The sequence below is a fragment of the Dipodomys ordii genome, unplaced genomic scaffold (assembly GCF_000151885.1).
Source record: "Dipodomys ordii isolate 6190 unplaced genomic scaffold, Dord_2.0 Scaffold193, whole genome shotgun sequence".
Taxonomy (NCBI): domain Eukaryota; kingdom Metazoa; phylum Chordata; class Mammalia; order Rodentia; family Heteromyidae; genus Dipodomys; species Dipodomys ordii.
This window is the reverse complement of record NW_012267409.1, coordinates 681,909-701,232: the sequence shown is the minus strand read 5'-3', so window position 1 is coordinate 701,232 and position 19,324 is coordinate 681,909. Positions and strand designations below refer to the sequence as shown.

General features: G+C 39.6%; 1 protein-coding gene across 1 annotated transcript in view; it reads left to right on the top strand.

The window, feature by feature from the left end:
* The window catches only part of Stag1 (stromal antigen 1), a 118,540-nt gene that overhangs the window by 57,667 nt on the left and 41,549 nt on the right, over nucleotides 1–19,324 (top strand). Inside the window, exons 9-17 of the mRNA XM_013034662.1 lie at nucleotides 3,802–3,928; nucleotides 4,919–4,998; nucleotides 5,309–5,416; nucleotides 9,259–9,373; nucleotides 14,903–15,020; nucleotides 16,338–16,441; nucleotides 18,379–18,471; nucleotides 18,570–18,659; nucleotides 18,806–19,009. Coding sequence (XP_012890116.1) covers nucleotides 3,802–3,928; nucleotides 4,919–4,998; nucleotides 5,309–5,416; nucleotides 9,259–9,373; nucleotides 14,903–15,020; nucleotides 16,338–16,441; nucleotides 18,379–18,471; nucleotides 18,570–18,659; nucleotides 18,806–19,009 — 1,039 coding nt within the window. The remainder of the gene's footprint in view (nucleotides 1–3,801; nucleotides 3,929–4,918; nucleotides 4,999–5,308; nucleotides 5,417–9,258; nucleotides 9,374–14,902; nucleotides 15,021–16,337; nucleotides 16,442–18,378; nucleotides 18,472–18,569; nucleotides 18,660–18,805; nucleotides 19,010–19,324) is intronic.

The following is a 19,324-nucleotide window of genomic DNA, read 5'->3' as shown; positions in this document are numbered from 1 at the left end:
AAAAAAAAGGCTCTGATTTAAAAGAAATCTTACATTGAGTCCTGAAAAAGTAACTGTCAGAATAACTAAGCTTAAGAGTGATATATTGATTGGTTTAGATTTTTAATGAAAAAAATAAAGATATATCAGTGGGAAGTTTATAAAAGTGACCTGACATTCTAAGATTTCTTTATTTATAGACTGATGACATGGCCTAAGTGGTAAGTGGTAGAGCCTCTATCTAGCAAGCAGAAAACCTTGAATTCAACCCGTGCGCGCGTGCACATGCACGTGTGTGTGTGTGTGTCTGTCTGTCTGTCTGTCTGGTCTGTGTGTTAGATATGAGTGCTGAGGATCAAAGCCAAGAGCTCATGAAGTAAGATTTGAATCATCAGCCTTAAACTGTTTTTCTAGAGATACAGCATCTAGAAGAAGGGGAGGATATTTCCCTCATACAGTGTCAAAATCATATGAATGCTGTACTTAATGGAATAACTTTTACACATCTTCCCCCTCCCCTTTTTCCCCTTTCACAACGGGAGTCATTTCCTACTCTAGCTTTATTCCTCAGCTCACTGCACCTACAGGTTATGGCTTGTGTCCAGATTCATAACTAATCTGCCTTCCTATAAAAGACCCACTTTTTCAGGTAGCAAGTCAAAGTCTAACAAAGTAGACATCGTAAGTTCTGTACCCCCTGTTTGTAGATCTGCCCCTGGGGGGGTGGCACAGACTGTGCCTGGTTGAATACAGCAGTAGTAGCCTCAGCTTTTCAGGCTACATAGCTTCATCCTTGTGGACTTACGCCCGTGATGCCTTTCTGTATTTGTTGCAGTTTGCTTATACTTCCCTATTGCTTTAACTTTTACCTAGTATCTTAACTCGTTTTCTGCTGCTAAACAGAATACCTGAGGGTAGGGAGGTCATAAAGAGTTTACTTGGGTTTATATTTGGGGAAGTCCAACAGCATCTGCTCAGCTTCTGGTAAGGGCTTTCTGGTGGTTTAGCTGAGTGTATTCAGGAGATGTAAAGGAGGATGAACTTTTAGGATAGTTACTGAATTCCTGTAAGATAAACATCCATCCACTCATGAGAGAAGACCTATTATGGCCTAAAAGCCGCTTCAAGGTCTATCCCCCATCTCTGAACAACCATCATAGTAGGAACCAATACTTGAGTTTCTAGCAGGGAAAACTATATCCAAACTGTAGCACCTTGTATACAGATTTTTTTTAATTTTTATCTATTTTTTTCTATCAATTGTGAGGTTTGAACTTGCGGCCTAGCTACTATTCCTGAGCTCTTTTGCTTAAGGCTAACACTCTACCACTTTGAGCCGTAGTGCCACTTCTGGTTTTGTGGTATTTAATTGGAGATAAAGAGTCTTATGGACTTTCCTACCCAGCCTGGCTTTGAACTGTAATCCTCAGATATCAGCCTCCTGAGTAGCTAGGATTGCAGCTTTGAGCCACCAGTGCATGGCACCGAATTCTTTTGTGTACTTTCTTGAATATGCTCAGTTTCCTACTTCAGACTTTTCATAGTAGCTAGAGAGAATCTACATTCTCATAGCCCACTTTTTGTCTTAGAGTTCATTCATATCATGTATCTTTCGAGTTCATTACTGCTCTTTTTCAAGATTTTTCCTTTCCTATATTCCCTTTACCTCTTTCACATACTAATACACTCGCTGGACAGCCCACCTGAATTTTGTTTTCACTTTGTTACAGTACACTTGAGAATATGAATTATTGTCATATTGTTATATATTGTTATCCTAGAGATAAGCATTGTGATCTGTAACTGTCATTCTAACAACTGAGGCAAGAGGGTTTTGAACTCAAGGCTCCCCTGGTCTGTTGAAGGATAAGGAACCTTTTTTCTGCCATGGGACCTTACAAAACATTCACTGGCCATACAAAATTGTTCATGCAGGGGCTGGGAAGGTGGCTTAGCAGTGGAGTGCTCGCCTGGCATGCATGAAGCCCTCGGTTCAATTCCTCAGCACCACATACACAGGAAAGGCCAGAACAGGCACTTCTCATGTGTTAGAGCAAAAGAAGTTCAGGGACAGTGCTCAGGCCCTGAGTTCAAACCCCAGGACTGACCCCCCCCCAAAAAAAAGCACAAAATTATTAATGCAGATGGCTATGGACAGAGAATATAAGAAGCATCCATTTCTGTCCCATGATTCTAAGGCCCACAGACGAGATGTTCCCCACCCCTAGAGAGAGTGTAGATAGCCAGGCACTGGTGCTCGCCTTATTCCTAGCTACTCCAGGAGGCTGATGTCTTAGGATCACTGTTTGAAGCCGGCCCAGGCAGGAAAGTCCTTGAGATTCTTTATCTATAATTAATTGTTTTAAGGCCCCCTTGTTCTGAGTGCTCTACTCCTCCAAAGGTGAGACAAGCCTCTAAAGTGAAATTGACAGCATCTTTGTGTCTCCAGCAGTTCCTGTGTGCATTCTAGCAGGACCGAAAGCCCCACCACACACTGTCCACAGTAACACGCCAAATCTTTTCCTCACAATTCGGGGAGCTGACGAATGTTAACCACCTGGGAGGGGCGCTGTGCCTCAAGTAGTAGAGCGATATCCTTGACCAAAAAAGCAGCTCAGGGACAGCGCCCAGGCCCTGAGCTTGAGCCCCAGAACTGGCTAAAGATTTTTTTTAAGTATACATAGCTCCAAAATTTTAAACAATAACAGTCTAATTAATAATTGGGTAAATGATTTGATCAGACTTCTCAAAAGAAGCACAAATGGCCTGTAAGTACATGAAGAAATGCTTGCCCTCCTTAAACCATTAAGAAAGCAACAAAGGCTGAGTGGAATAAGGGGAGCAGGAAACCTTGGTACACTATTTGGGGAATGTAAATTAGCGCAGCCAGGATGGAGATCCATGTGGAGATTTCTCAAAAACACAAATACTTCATAGCCTTGCTATACCGTTCCCGGGGGCAGATACCTGAAGGATGTAGTGATACCTGAACAATCATGTGTATCCCTGCTTCGTTGCTATTTCTGGGGCATAGAAACTTCATTCTCTCTGAATTGTTTTTGAGAGAATTTTCTGAATTTATAGATGGTCCTAAATGAACTTTGATGACCAACAACCTATACTCCAAGTTAATGACTATTGAGAAGATTTTCTGGGGCTGGGAAGGTGGCTCAGTGGTAGAGTGCTTACCTTGCATGCATGAAGTCCTGAGTTCGATTCCTCAGCATCATATGAGCAGAAAAAGCCGGAAGTGGCGCTGTGGCTCAGGTGGTAGAGTGCTAGCCTTGAGCTGAAGAGCTGAGGGACAGCACCCAGTCCCAGAGTTCAGGCCCCAGGACCAACCAAAAAAAAAAAAGATTTTCTACTAGCAAATAGCATCCCCAGGTCTCTGTTTTAAATATTTTGCTTTTATTTTTTTGTTTTCCTAGCTGCTCTTCTAGGGATATGAAAAGCTCTAGTAAATATTAATAAATGATTATCCTTTCACACAAAATTTTGTGTCTATAGTATTATTCCATAGTTATATATAGGTAAAAAGGAACATAACCTTCTCGGATTATAATTATAGATGAAAAATTCTAAGACCTTCAGGACAATATGGGTAATCTGTCAAAGTTGATAAAAGTTTGAAAAAGTTCTGATTTAGTCATAAGTAAGCATTTGTAGTGCATTTTTATTAAGTGTAATATCAACACAGGCTACATATTACTCAGTCTCATCTTGTAATGAATTTCAGTAGGAAGTAATATGAATGGTCAACCTGAAATTTATCTTAATCTTCATATACTTCTAAGGTTTTTTTTTTTAATTCTTATGGCATAGGATTAATTGTTTGTTTGTATTTTTGAAGCAAGGGGAAGTCAGGCTGAAGTGTTTGAAAGCTCTCCAGAGCCTATATACCAACAGAGAGTTATTCCCCAAATTGGAGCTATTTACTAATCGATTCAAGGTTAGTAACAAGAATGATGAACTTATTTTGCTTTCTACTTTGCAAATGCCAGGTATAGCTAATGTGGCAAATGACATTACGATAGCAAGTGTTCAGTTCCTCTTTTTAAAGTAAACTCATGAAATACATACATGAATCTTTGCTTTACAACAGAGGTACCCAACATATGTTCTTTTTCATTTGTCAGTCCTGGGGTTTGAACTCTGGGCCTGGACACTGTCCCTGAGTCTCTTTGTGCTCAAGGCTAACGCTCTACCACGTAAGCCACATAGCCGCTTCTGGCTTTTCCTAAGTGATTTATTAGAGATAAGAGTCTTATGGACTTTGCTGCCTGGGCTGGCTTTGAACCACTATCCTCAGATCTAAGCCTCTTGAATAGCTAGGATTACGTGAACCACTAGTGCTTGACATGTGCTATTATTTAATGCCTTTGAAAGAAGGCTCTCTTGCTTAAACTGGGTATTTATAGTATCTTAATATTATGTTTATATTAAGCTGGGTGCTGGTAGCTCATGCCTGTTAATCCTAGCACTCAGGAAGCTGAAATTTGAGGATTGCAATTCAAAGTTTTCCTGGGCAGGAAAGTCTGTGACACTTATTTCTAATTAATTACCAAAAAACAGCCAGAAGTGGAGCTGTGGCTCAAGTGAGAGAGCACTATCCTCGAACTGAAAAAACTTAGGGACTGTGCCCAGGCCCTGAGTTCAACCTCAGGACCACAGCAACAACAAAAAGTTTCTATTATATAAATGTTTGTGTATTCACATGACAACTAAAGGTACATTTTTTATATTATTTAAGGGATCCTAGTTAATGAGAAAGATTTTAAATTACAAATATACAACCCCCCCTCTATATGAGCACTATGATAATACAGCTTCAAAAGTGAAGTTTTCCATTTACTGTCCCCAGTGTTGCATATACACCTCAGAATACATTTCTCTGGCTTATTTATAGCCATGGTTCATTTATAACTTTTTTTTTTCCCAGGATCGCATTGTATCAATGACACTTGATAAAGAATATGATGTTGCTGTGGAAGCTATTCGATTGGTTACTCTGATACTTCAGTAAGTATAGTATCTGTTACTATGTTAGTCTTCTGACATGAAATGCCTTTTCCCTAGCCTTCCTAATATACTTCATATGAATTTCATCTGACTTATTAATATCATTGCTATGGATATTAGCTTATAGAAGAATTGTTTAGATGTTATTTTCTTGTTTTATCTGTATTTTTTTATTTGTGTCTAACGTATCATAAAGGGAAACACTTTCAAAGTAAGATAAAGAAGCTCATCAGCTTTGATGATGTGCTTTCAAAATTTAAGCAAAGGTAAAACTAAAAGTAAACATTTGTTTTGGTTCTGACTTTTCCAGTGGCAGTGAAGAAGCCCTTTCCAATGAAGACTGTGAAAACGTTTACCATTTGGTGTATTCGGCACATCGCCCAGTCGCTGTGGCAGCTGGAGAGTTCCTTCACAAAAAGTAAGCTGTCTTTGGAGCATGTTGTACTTTGGTGTACTGATGTCAGAACTCGTAGCAAGAAGTCACAGAGTCTGAGCACAGTGCTGAAAGTGTGTATTTCCCAGCGGGCTCATGAGCTTGTCAGTGTCCTCTAGCCTGTACCTCACGAATCACATCCCTGAGATGCTTGTGACATACTCCTCATCCTGAGATCTGAAAGGATGGTTATAGATGGGAACATGCATGGATATCACAGTTTCCTAAGGATTATTCATGTCACCTGGTCATTTTTTCCCTTTGAAATATCTGTCTTTCAACATTAGTAATCTAAAATATGTGAAGTGGTGGCACCTTTAAAAGGTCTCTCAAACTGAGTGCTATTGACTCAACGCCTGTATTCCTAGCCACTTGGGGCCGCGGTGGGGAGAGGGAGGTGAGAGGGGGAAGTGCTGAGATCTGAGGATCGTGGTTCAAAGCCAGCCCAGGCAGGAAAGTTCGTGCAACTCTTATCTCCAATAAACCACTCAGAAAACTGGAAGTGGCACAGTGGCTCAAGTAGTAGAGTGCTAGCCTTGAGCTGAAGAGCTGAGGGACAGCATTCAGGCCCATGGCTGATGAAAAAAAAAAAGTCTCAAATTTTCATGTATTCTTTTCCTATTCTCTCTTCATTGGGATGAAGAGGATTCTAATCAGCAGTCTCTACTAATTCTAATAGTTTATGTATTTATGGTTTATTTAAATTACATGTCCTTTTTAGCAGAACATTGAACTAATGAGAGTTTATAAATATAAACACTTGTAAGAAATACATTTTTGATTATGGATGAGTGTATATGTTCTACAGTTTATTGGTAGATTAGTTCATTCTTACAGTGTATACATTTTTTCCCCCCTAGTCCTGGGCTTGAACTCAGAGCCTGGGCACTGACCCTGAACTTCTTCTTTTGCTAAAGGCCAGCACTCTACCACTTGAGCCACAGTGACATTCTGGCCTTTTCTGTTTATGTGGTACTGAGGAATCAAACCAGGGCCTCATGCATGCTAGACAAAGCACTGTACCTTTAAGCCATATTCCCAGCCAGTGAATACGTTTCTAATTGCATCTTTACCTTCATTTTATTATTTTTATTATTACAGATTTAACGTAGTAACCTTGGTCATTGACAGGTGGACCTTCTAGCCCATTACGATACTCTGTGTGATTATGGGCTTCGACTTTTACGCAGAAGCACAGTTGTAAATCATGCACTGGGCAGCTGTGATACATGGATGATTAACTTTGATAATGAGCAGTCTGGCATTCTCGCATCTGAGTTTTAGTGTTGCAGTAACAAATGATCTTATACTTAGTTGTAATACTTAAAGCGGGTGAAGTCTCTGGTAAGAATCTTTGTTAAATGGTAGCTAAGTCCTAGTTATTCTGGTAATGAAGTTCAAAAAGAAGAAAGTCAGAGTTTACAGGCATGAACATCAGGGCCATTCACACATGCTGAGCAAGAACTCTACCACTAGCTACATTTCTAGTCCCTGTTGCATAAGTTCCAAATAACATTGCACTGGTCAGTTACTCAATGTGAATAGAATGGACTAGAATTAGACACTTCTCATATTTAAGTATCTGTATTGTATCTGTACAATAAGTATCTGTACAATCCTAGTTACTCAGGAGGCTGAGATCAGGAGGATTATGATACGAGAACGTCCACAGGACTCCCATCTGCAAAATACCCAGCACAAAACAGGGGTAGCCATGGCTGAAATGAATTTCATAAATATTTTATAGTTATCTGTACATTTTAGTTATCAAGGACATTCATGTCCCATTTGACACATATCTATAAACCTATGAAGTCATTGTGATAGATAGATCTAGATTCACAATAAACCTTAATGCCACACTCAGATGCCTCTTCCAACCAAATAACTGGGTTTTTTTTTTTGCCAGTCTTCGGGCTTAAACTCAAGGTCTGGGCGCTGTCTCTGAGCTTTTGCTCAAGGCTCGCACTCTACCACTTAAGCCACAGCGCCACTTCCAGCTTTTTCTGTGCATGTGGTACTGAGGAATCAAACCCAGGGCTTCATGCATGCTAGGCAAACACCCTACCACTAGCCTCCAAATAACTCTTGTGTTGTCATTTCCTATTTGATATTTTTTCTTATTTTAGTCAACTTTTATTTATATAAGCCATAATATACTATTTGCCTTACCCCTGTTATACCACTAGAGAATATATATCTATGTATTTCTATGGATTATTTCTGTCTGTCTGCTAAAGCAGGGGTGAGGAACCTTTATTGTGCCAGGAGCCATTTGGATATTTATAACTCCACTCACAGCTGTGTGCCTTACAACATTATTGACACAGGCGCAAGGTCCATGAGCAGCTGATGATGAGAAGCACACATGCCCTCTCATGCACCAAATGGTTTCCCAAGCCTTTTACAGCCTGATAAAGGGAGAGAACATAAAGGTTTCCCACGCCTGCTCCAGAGCAAGAACTCCATGAGGAAACTGCTGTACAGAGGGGTTGGGAAAACGGATTTTATCTTGGTACCAGTGCTTACTTCACTTTTACCCAGAATAGTTCCTAGAAGTGAGGGAACTTTGGTAGTCTTTGTTGTATTAGAAGAAATCTATGGGGACTGGGAAAGGTGGCTCAGTGGTAGAGTGCTTGCCTTGCATGCATGAGGCCCTGGGTTCGATTACTCAGCACCACATAAGCAAAAAGAAAAAAGCCGGAAGTGGCACTGTGGCTCTGTGAGCGCTAGCCTTGAGCTGAAGAGCTGAGGGACAGCGCCCAGGCCTAGAGTTCAGGCCCCACGACCGGACCCCAAAAAAAAAAAAATAGAAGAAATCTATGCAGAAGATTGAAATTTTCAAATCCTTTCTTAGCCACATTTAGAAGTTTTGTCATTAGAAGATGTATTTATAAATGTGAAATTCTTGTCACTACACTGAGAACAGTAACTTTCAGGATAATCAGCTTTACATATAAAAGAATGTAAGATGAATGAAAATTAAAACTGCGAAGTTTTATAATTACTGCTTTAATACTTGGTTAAGTGTCATAATTATCTTACTAAAATCAATATTTAAGAAAGCAGAATTCAGCTGAGTGTAGTGGTAGCTCACAGCTGTAATCCTAGCTACTTGGAGGTAAGAGAAGAAGAGGATCACAGTTTGAGGCCATTTCCAGCAAAAATTTCATGAAAACTCATCTCAACCACAAAACAAGTAAACCTGGATGTGTTGTGGGCATCTCATGTAAATAGGAGAATAATGGTTCTGACTAACTTTGGTATAACACAAATATAATAAAAATACAAATATTGCTTATAATTTTCATAAAAATTTGAGCATTGATTTTTTCATCATTATTTTTCTTCTACATTTTCTTTTCTTTTTTTTTTTTTTTTTTGGTTGGTCTTGGGTATTGAACTCAGCCTGGGCGCTGTCCCTGAGTTTTTCTGCTCAAGGCTAGCACTCTGCCACTTTGAGCCTCAACACCACTTCTGGTTTTCTGGTGGTTAATTGGAGATATGAGTCCCACGGACTTTCCTGCCCCTAGTTGGCTTTGAACCATGATCCTGAGATCTCAGCCTCCAGAGTAGCTAGGATGACAGTTGTGAACCACCCTGGTTACATTTTCTATATGGTTATACTAGGAAAATTTTTTTAGATCTAGCCTTTGACTTATATAGGCATCAGTTCCAGATGCATTGAACCAGATTGGTAATCCCATCTCTCATATTGTCTTTTTTTATTTAACAACACTAAAGTAGTTTGGGTGGTGAAAGAAAACACTAAAATTCATCTCCATGTAAATTGTAATGCTCTTTATTTTTTCTTCCTTTGTCTTCAGGCTGTTTAGCAGGCATGATCCACAAGCAGAAGAAGCATTAGCAAAGAGGAGAGGAAGGAACAGTCCAAATGGGAACCTCATTCGGATGCTTGTTCTTTTTTTTCTTGAAAGTGAGGTAAATTTTTAAAAAGTATTTTTCTTAATGTTATTTAATTCCTTGGGATCAATTAGGATTGTGTTGACCATTGGAAAACAAGTCAGTTTCCTATTAAATTGCCTTGATAAGTCTCTTTTTTCTTTCTTTTTTTTTTTCCTTTTTTTTGGGGGGGGGAGTTCCGGTCGTGGGGCCTGAACTCTGGGCCTGGGCGCTGTCCCTCAGCTCTAGGTTAGTGCTCTACCACTTGAGCCACAGCGCCACTTCTGGCTTTTTTTCTTTTTGCTTATGTGGTGCTGAGGAATCAAACCCAGGGCCTCAGGCATGCAAGGCAAGCGCTCTACCACTGAGCCACCTTCCCAGCCCAAGTTTCTTTTTTTCTAAAGTAGTTGTGCAAAGAGGTATTCATTAAGTCAGATGATGAGTACAGAGCATCTCAATCAATGTCACCCCTGTGAGTTCTTGATTATGGAATGAATATAGATAATTTATTTGGGAAAAAGTTCTGAATATATATGCAAGTGTGGGAAGTGATGCTGTGGCTCAAGTGGTAAAGTGCTCACCTTGAGTTGAAAAGCTCAGGCCCAGAGTTCAAGCCCCATGACCGACCAAAAAACAAAAACAAAAACATTCTAAATGTATATATATATGCAAGTGTAGTTCAACATTGAATATACACTGGTAATTATTAAACTTTTAACTGTTACAGAAACGCAACACTAAGTACTTGAAAATATTTTCCTATCTTTCCCTGTGTTGTTGTATAGAACTTATTAAACAGTCTGAAGGCAAATACTTAGTTCAGTGGTAAAGTGCTTGCCTAACATGTACAAAGTTCTTGGTTCACTTCCTAGCACCAAATAAAAAGCAAAGTCTGTGGAAGTTGTCAAGCTGTTAAGAACATTATTTTTTTTCTTGTTTGGAAAATCTTTAATAAGGAAGAGGGAAAGTCTGAATTTCAGATGTTTGAAATGATAGTACAGTTCCATTAGCAGTAAGTATTTCCATGCTCTGTAGCCAATTGTCACTTAATCAATTTTATGATTAACACTAACATGTTAGCAATACCAAAAGTAAAGCTTAGTTTGCTCAATAAAGTGCTTTATGACACTTTTTTCTGTATTTCCTACTACTGGCATGACATTTAATAGACCACTGAGTTTTGCAACTGAGAATTGAGAAGCTGACAAGAATGTCATACAGGAGAACTGGGAACTTGAGTTGAAAATCTAAGACTCATTGTTATTTTGGAAAAAGTTTTGATTTTGAGATGCTGAGGAGAAGCACAAATTCAAGTTCAGCCTGGACTACCTAGCAAGTTCGAAGCCAGCTTGAATGAACTACCTAGTAAGGCGTTGGCTAAAAAATAGAGAGTGGTGGGGAGAAAGAAGATAAGGAACATGAAAGAGAAAAGAGGAAGAGAATAATTAATAAGAATAGTTTAACTAGGCATACACAACTATCCAGGGGAGCTTGTTAAAAGGACCAGTTGTTTTGTTGTTGTTGTTTTGTCGGTCATGGGTCTTGAACTCTGGGCTTCAGCACTGTCCCTCAGCTCTTCAGTTCAAGGCAAACACTCTACCACTTGAGCCACAGCACCACTTCCAACTTTTTCTGCTTATGTGGTGCTCATGCATGCAAGGCAAGCACTCTACCACTGAGCCACCTTCCCAGCCCGACCAGTTGTTTTTCACAGTGGGACGATGCACTGCATTTCTAGTCAACTTTCTAGCTCAGAGTAGCCATTCTCTATGTATGGTAAAGATTAAAATACTCTTACATTGTCATGTGTTCTGCTATTTGCTAGTGTTGAAAACAGTGTTAAGGGCTGGGAAGGTGGCTCAGTGGTAGAGCGCTTGCCTTGCATGCTCGAGGCCCTGGGTTCGATTCCTCAGCACCACATAAGCAAAAAGAAAGAAGCCGGAAGTGGCGCTGTCTCTCAAGTGGTAGAGCGCTAGCCTTGAGCTGAAGAGCTTAGGGATAGTGCTCAAGCCCAGAGTTCAGGCCCCATGACCGGACCCCCCCCCAAAAAAAAAAAAAAGAAAACAGTGTTAAAACTTTAAGACAAGTATCTCATGTCATTCATTTGTCCCATCCCTTTAAGCATAGACAAAATAATGCTGAATAAAAGGAAGGAAGGAGAAAGGAAAGAAAAATAAAGGGAGCAGGAAGGAAGGATGGATGATGGTCATACAGACAGTATTGCAGCATATTTCCCAGTTCTCCTTTATGACATTCTTGTCAATTGCAGAAGCTACTGCAGATTCTATTTAAGGGTTCTGGTTGGTTCATGGTCATTACATTGGCCTTTATAGTCTCCTATATTTTACAAGAAACATTGTTGGTGGAAATTGTTCTTACCCTGTTCCATTAATGTACCCTTGCAGTTGAGTACTGAAGCAAGATTCTCTTAATATTATGGCATTCCAGCCATGTTGGAATGAGGATGAATTCCTTTGTTTTGCTGTAAAAACATTTAATTAATAAGATTTTAGTGCTGGGCACCGATCCCACCTGTAATCCTCACTACTCAGGAGGCTGAGATCTGAGGATCACGGTTCAAAGCCAGCCCGGGCAGGAAAGTCCATGAGACTCTTATCTCCAATAAAAAAACACTAGAAAAGCGGAAATGGTGCTGTGGCTCAAGCGGTAGAGTGCTCGCCTTGAGCTGAAGAGCGCAGGGATAGCACCCATGCCCAGAGTTCAAGCCCCACGACCGACCAAAAAAATAATTGACAGATTGAGAAATCATAAAGAATAATAATAAAATCTATCTTACCAATGAGTTGCTGATCATTTAACTGGGTTTCAGTGATCTGATTATTATTTTTCTTTGTTTTACTGGAATATGAGTTGGTAATATTTTAATACTAGAATTTTAGATGTTGGAAGAAGTTTACCTTTCAGGTAAAATTATGGATATTTAGAATTTTTTTCTAAACTACTTGTTATTTTTCCTTTGTACCTAAAAGTGACATTTTTAGCTACCCCAACTTTTATGGCAATTATTAATTTCAAGCGACAAAGTACATTATATTCAGATGCATGCCAGTTGGTAAGATACATGATATTTGAGTGTAATGAGTTGATTCTTGTGGTTTACACCGGTTTATAGGCAGTTTATTGTGCAACTGTGATGATTTTTTTTTAAACAGGGACAAGGAAACTAATAATTAAAATTTTATGTTCTTCGAAATTCATTGGTGACTGCCTTTATTTCAGCATGCCTATAATGCTGAAGAGACCCATTATAGGAGTATTTTATTTTAGGCTTAGTAGTATGGGATGCTTATATGACTTAACAAATTATTTTCTGTAATTATTGACCAGAACAGGGAGGCATTGGTGGAAGCTGTAAAGGACATGAGAAAAGATGGATATAAAGTCCACCCATAAGCTATCACTTTTTTTTTTTTTTTTTTGGTCAGTTGTGAGGCTTGAACTCAGCCTGGGCTCTGTCCTTGAGCTCTTCAGCTCAAGGCTAGCACTCTACCAATTGAGCCACAGTGCCACTCCTGGCTTTTTCTGTTGATGTGGTGCTGAGAATTGAATCCAGGGCCTCATACATGCGAGGCAAGCACTCCACCACTGAGCCACCTTCCCAGCCTCCAGAAAATCACTTTTTAAAAACTTAAGTTTCCTGGAAGATCTCTAAAGATCAAAGCAACAGAGACCAATAGTCCAAAAACAGTTTTTTTTAGGATGTAACTTGGGAGGGTTTGCAAGCCATGCCTGTGTTCTTTGCAAGCAAAAATGCTCTGGGTTTGACAGCATCTTTGGCAGACTATCTTAGTGTGTTTTTCTGAGGCATTTCTGGAACCAGGGCATTCAGTTTTTTTTAAATGCAGAATAAGGCCAAAAAAGAGAGGGCATTAAATAGGTCATCAAGATTCAGATCAAAGTTAAGAATGTGACAGTTAAGAATGGGAGAAGAAAACCCAACACAGGTGCAAATGTTCCAGTGTAATAACAGTGGATAACAAGTAGGTCTAGAAAGGTGTGTTTCATCCTTTATTGGCTTCTGCTGAGAAAAACATTTTCTATCAACAAGTATGAGTGCATGACAGCATTTGAGAGCAGAAGATGTTCATTCTGTTGTAGAGCCTTGGCCTATATGCACACGTACCTGGTGTGATCACCATTGGAAAAACAAAATAATATTTACCTCTTTTATGGGCTATGTACTTTTTTCCTCCAGTGCAATTATTTTTTGCCCTTCAATCTTCTCAATACATAAATTAGTTTGCTTTTGGAGGGGGGTGGGAGGCGTCAGTCGTGGGGCTTGAACTCTGGGTCTGGGTGCTGTGCCTGGGCTCTTCAGCTCAAGGCAAGTGTTCTACCACTTGAGCCACAGCGTCACTTCTGGTTTTCTGGTGGTTAACTGGAGATAAGAGTCTCTCAGACTTTCCTGCCTGGGCTGGCTTTGAAACGTGATCCTCATATCTCAGCCTCCTGAGTATCTAGGATGACAGATGTGAGCCACCAGCGCCCAGCCACAAATTAGTTTTAACAACCCAATAATGGATTGCAGTCTAGTTTGAAATATACTGATTTTAAGAGGTTGGTTTAGTTGGACATTATAAGCCTCAAAGGTGGAAGCTCAAAAAAATTTAGTATTAGGAACTGAAATAATGCCAGTGCCTTTTTACTCACCTTCCTTGCAGTCTTCTTTGGTACTGTGCTTTTTGTAAGATCCAAGATTTATTGAACTAGCAAGCATAAGAGTTTGGTACAGAGCATTTAATGAGAAACTTAACGTATGTTCAATAGGGCAACATGGTTTCAAGAGAGTATGACTAACAAAATGAGGTTGATATGAGGAATGCACTGTATCGAATGGAAATAAGATTAGAAAAGAGGAGGGACAAGAGAGTACCTTACATTTTGAACCAAGGCAAAAATGAAATAAAGCTGTTAGTAAAATTTCACATGGAATTCAGGGAAGAAGTGATTCATTTTCAAACCAAGTGCTAGTGGTTTTACCCTATCATCGTAGCTACGCAGGAAGCTGAGGTCTAAGGATGAAGATTCAGGCCAATCCAGGCAGGATAGTTTGTGAGACTCTTATCTCCAATTAACCAGCAAAAGGTAGGTGTGGAGGGATGGCCTAAATAATAGAGCACCAGCTTTGAGCAATAAAGCCAAGCAGAGCATGAGGCCCTGAGTTCAAGCCCTAGTATCAGTGCGCGTGAACATACACACACACACGTGCACACGCACTCACACACACACACATGCATGCACGCAGAGAGACAACCAGGAATACTAAAAAGTAACAGAATAGAGTTTGGCTGTCAAGCTGTCTACTCTGTTTCCTCATCTATACATGATGTCATTGGACTAGGAGATCCTTTGTCTTACTACTGTAAATGCTGAAACAATAATCTACATGCTCTGTCCATATGTTGAATATGAAGATGTTATCCTCCATATGATTGTTAGAACCAATCAGACCAAGACGTTTTAATTATGAACAGTTTGTTAGTAACTTACAGTCCTATTAACAGTTTATTAACTATTCATTAATTGCCCTTCATTTGTTCATTTTAGTTACATGAACATGCAGCCTACTTAGTGGACAGCTTGTGGGAGAGTTCTCAAGAACTGTTGAAAGACTGGGAATGTATGACAGAGTTGCTACTAGAAGAACCTGTCCAGGGAGAGGAAGGTACAGTACTTTAACAAGTTGATGTGCATGTAGTTACATTTCCATTAACAACCCTGCCAACTTCTACTGATCACTTCTTGAAAAAGAGTGTACACAGGCCATGCCTTGTGTTTTTTTGTCAAGAGAAGAACTTATATTGTATAGCAAAAAACGGGTGGGCTTTTTTTGGTTTTGGTTTTGGTTTTTTGTTGGTCGTGGGGCTTGAACTCTGGGCTTGGGCGCTATCCCTGCGCTCTTCAGCTCAAGGCGAGCGCTCTACCACTTGAGCCACAGCGCTACTTCGTTTTCTAGTGGTTTATTGGAGATAAGAATCTCACAGACTTTCCTGCCCGGGCCGGCTTTGAACCGTGATCCTCAGATCTCAGCCTCCTGAGTAGCGAGGATTACAGGCGTGAGCCAACGGTGGCTGGCTAAGAAGGGTGTTTTAAACATCCTCATAATATGCTTCCCTGCAGTTCAAATGTTTTAAAGATCTAAGTGTTCTGTAATTCACAAACTTGCTTTCTTGATCCTGATTTAAAAAATTAGTTTGTCCTGAATCTTATTGCTACTTTTATAGATAAATAATATAGGGAGCAATAGTAATAATATTGAAGAAGAAGTTATAACTGTACCTTTCTACACGCCTGTAAAAAGAGTGTTCAGAAATCTACAGTTTATTAACAGCTTATTATACCATAGCAAATGGACAAAAATCTTAGAGGTCCATGACAAAACTTCATCCCAGTTACTCAGTCTCGTACTCAGAAGACCAAAGTGTAAGGATCACTTAAGCCCATTAATTCAAGTCTAGCCGTAGCAACAGACTGAGACTTTTATCTCGAGAGAAAAGCAAAACTTGAGAAAAAGAATATATATTCTACTTCATTGATTAGTAGATAGGAACAAAATAATAACAAAAAATCACTTTACAACCACTGAACTGGTATAAACAGACTTTATGACAGCAAGTGCTGGCAGGGATAAAAGGAAGGAACTGTTACCATTCTAGCAGTTATGGGTGTAATTACAACAAATCCATGAGTACCCATGTATTAATGATGCTTTTTGCATCATGTTTCATGATGCCAAAACCTGGCAATATTGGATCAAAAATAGGTACAGTTCCTAAGTTACGGTGTATAAGTTAGGTAATAATGTATACTTTACAACTATAATTAATGTATTCCTATGTATATATTGATTTGAAAGACATTACAGTATCTTAGTAGTTTAAAATATATAGCATGATCCTTTTGTTTATGTTATTTTGTTCTGTTTTAGCATTTGTTTCTTGAAAAATTTTTACTCATTCTCATGCCTTTGGTTTCACCTTAGCAATGTCTGACCGCCAGGAGAGTGCTCTTATAGAGTTAATGGTGTGTACAATCCGCCAGGCTGCTGAGGCACATCCGCCTGTGGGAAGAGGCACCGGCAAGAGAGTAAGTCCGCACGCACGAGAAGTCTGTGACACATCTTTTAGTGGGATGGTCTCAAATATGTGGCTTTGTGAAAGTGTGGTACTTTTGTAAAGAATTCATGCTCTCATGACTTTATTATGTATATAGTCTACTAGACCCATCTTCCAAAGATAAATTCTTTTTACTTCATGTTCCCATAGTTTTTGTACCCACTTCTATCATAGTACTTGTGCAAGACTTTAAGGCTTTTCATAATCATATCTTTTATAAGTGAATGAGAGGTCTGGGAAGTGTACTTTGTTTCACTTGTAAGTTCTTTTTATTTATTTTTTCTTTTTATTTAATAGCTGTGTCATTTGGGGATAGGTGGAATATTTGTGCGTGGATGCCTTATAATGTAGATAAAGGTTAGATGAGATGATCACAGGTGGTGGAGAGTATTTCTGGTAGATAAAACTTTCCTGCAAAAATAACAAGTATAGACCCAGATCTTGAGTCATATTCCAGAAATCCCAGCTTTTCAAGGCCAGATAGGTCATAAACTTAGAGATCCCATCTCCAATAACAAGCATGGTTGCACACACAAGAAGCATGGGTAGGAAGATCACAATTCAAGACAATTCCTGGTAAGAATGAGGAAAGCCCATCTAAAAACATAATTTATCTAATAAAAGACTGAAGCCTGTGACTGAGAAGGTGGCTCAGTGGTAGAGTGCTTGCCTTGCATGTATGAGGCCCTGGGTTCGATTCCTCAGCACCACTTAAGCAGAAAAAGCTGGAAGTGACACTGTGGCTCAAATAGTATAGCACTAGCTGTGAGCTGAATTGCTGAGGGATAGCGCCCAGGCTCAGAGTTCAGGCCCCATGACCGACCAAAAGAAAAAGACTGAAGCCATAGTTCAAGTGGTAGAGCTACCTGTATTATAAATATGACCGCCAGAACAGAAAAGTCAAATAAAAATTCTAGAGTTGAAAGTACAATACAGAAATTTGAAAATTCAATAGCAGATTTGGGATGTGTGTTAGTTAGCTTTCTGTTACTGTAACAAAATGCCTGAAGGTAGAAACTTTTTGTTTTGGTCCGCCGTGGGACTTGAACTCTGGGCCTGGGTGCTGTCCCTCAGCTCTTCAGCTCAAGGCGAGCACTTGAGCCACAGCGCCACTTCCAGTTTTCTGGTGGCTCTTGGAGATAAGAGTCTCATGGACTTTTCTTGCCCAGGCTGGCTCTGAACCGTGATCTTCAGATCTCAGTCTCCTGAGTAGCTAGGATGACAGGCGTGAGCCACCAGTCCCCCGGCAAGGTAGAAACTTTTAAGGAGGAAAGGTTTATTTTGTAAGTTTAAAGGTTTTCTGTCCACGATTATTTTGGGGCCTGTGGCAAGGCCAGAGAATCACGGCAGAGAATGTGACTGATAGCCAAGAACAAGGGAAGAAGAGGCCAAGAGCCTGATAGGCATGCTCAGTGGTAGGCACTACTTGGTGAGCGGATGCATGGTTTGATTGCAGTCCCCATTATGTCAAAAAGTATAACAACATCCTGTTGGCTCCTCATTCATTATGGGAAAAGACTGCATAAGGCGTATCAGAAGGGATGAATTTAAGAGGTCATCTTGAATGTTACGGGTTCCACATTACTTTAGCACAAGAATCAGCTATGGTTCATTCAGATAGGGTCTCCAGGTTTTGCCCAGGACTGGGCTTTGGAGTTCAGTCCTCCCATCTACTGGGATTACAGGCATACACCACTAGTTCCCAGCAAGGGCTTCCATTTCTGTGTTCATAATTGCTGCTTTTGGGAAATGTTTATATTTTTATTTAAGTTAAATAAGTTGTGGATTTACCTAACCAAGCCACATAATAAAATAATAATGCATATTAAATACATGTATAAAATTACATGTATTTATTTCAGGAATTTGGTAGGACCTGACATTTTTTTAAACCATTTTGATTTCTAGGTGCTAACTGCCAAAGAAAGAAAAACGCAAATAGATGACAGAAACAAACTAACTGAACATTTTATCATCACACTTCCTATGTTACTATCAAAGGTATAGTACCATTTTCAGTGTTTTGAGACATGTCACTGAATTTACTTTCAATGCCTGACGTGCATCGTTTATTTTTGTTTTGCTGTTTCTCTTTCTAGTACTCTGCAGATGCAGAAAAGGTAGCAAACTTGCTACAAATTCCTCAGTATTTTGACCTAGAAATCTACAGCACAGGCAGAATGGAAAAGGTAAGGCACTGTGCAACTGACTTCCACCTGGAATTTTTATTAGCTGTATTATTTCATTTTCATGCACCCAGATAAGCTTACTTGAGATGCTTTTTTTCTTTCAGTAGTAACCCCTATCACAGTTTTTCTTTTTCTTTCTTCCTCAGCATCTGGACGCTTTGTTGAAACAGATTAAGTTTGTGGTAGAGAAGCACGTGGAATCAGATGTCCTCGAAGCCTGCAGTAAGACCTACAGCATCTTGTGCAGTGAGGAGTACACCATCCAGAACAGAGTGGATATCGCTCGGAGCCAATTGATTGATGAGTTTGTAGATCGATTCAATCATTCTGTGGAAGACTTGCTGCAAGAGGTTTGTTCCAAGGTTAAAATACACATACAGTAATTTGGGATAGTAATTCAGTGTAGCTGTAGCTATGTGTATATATTATTTCCATTTTGAAGTAAAATTTTTTACTCCTTTCAAAACTTAGCCAAGTTACTGCAATGCTGTATCCTACTTAGCCTTAGATATACTTCATTTTTATGTTAGAGGTTTGTTTTTTTTTTCTTCCCTTCTTTTAAGAAAACTTTTCAAGCTGGGTGCCAGTGGCTCACCCCTGTCATCCTAGCTACTCAGGAGTCTGAGATCCAAAGATCGAGGTTCACAGCCAGCCCAGGCAGGAAA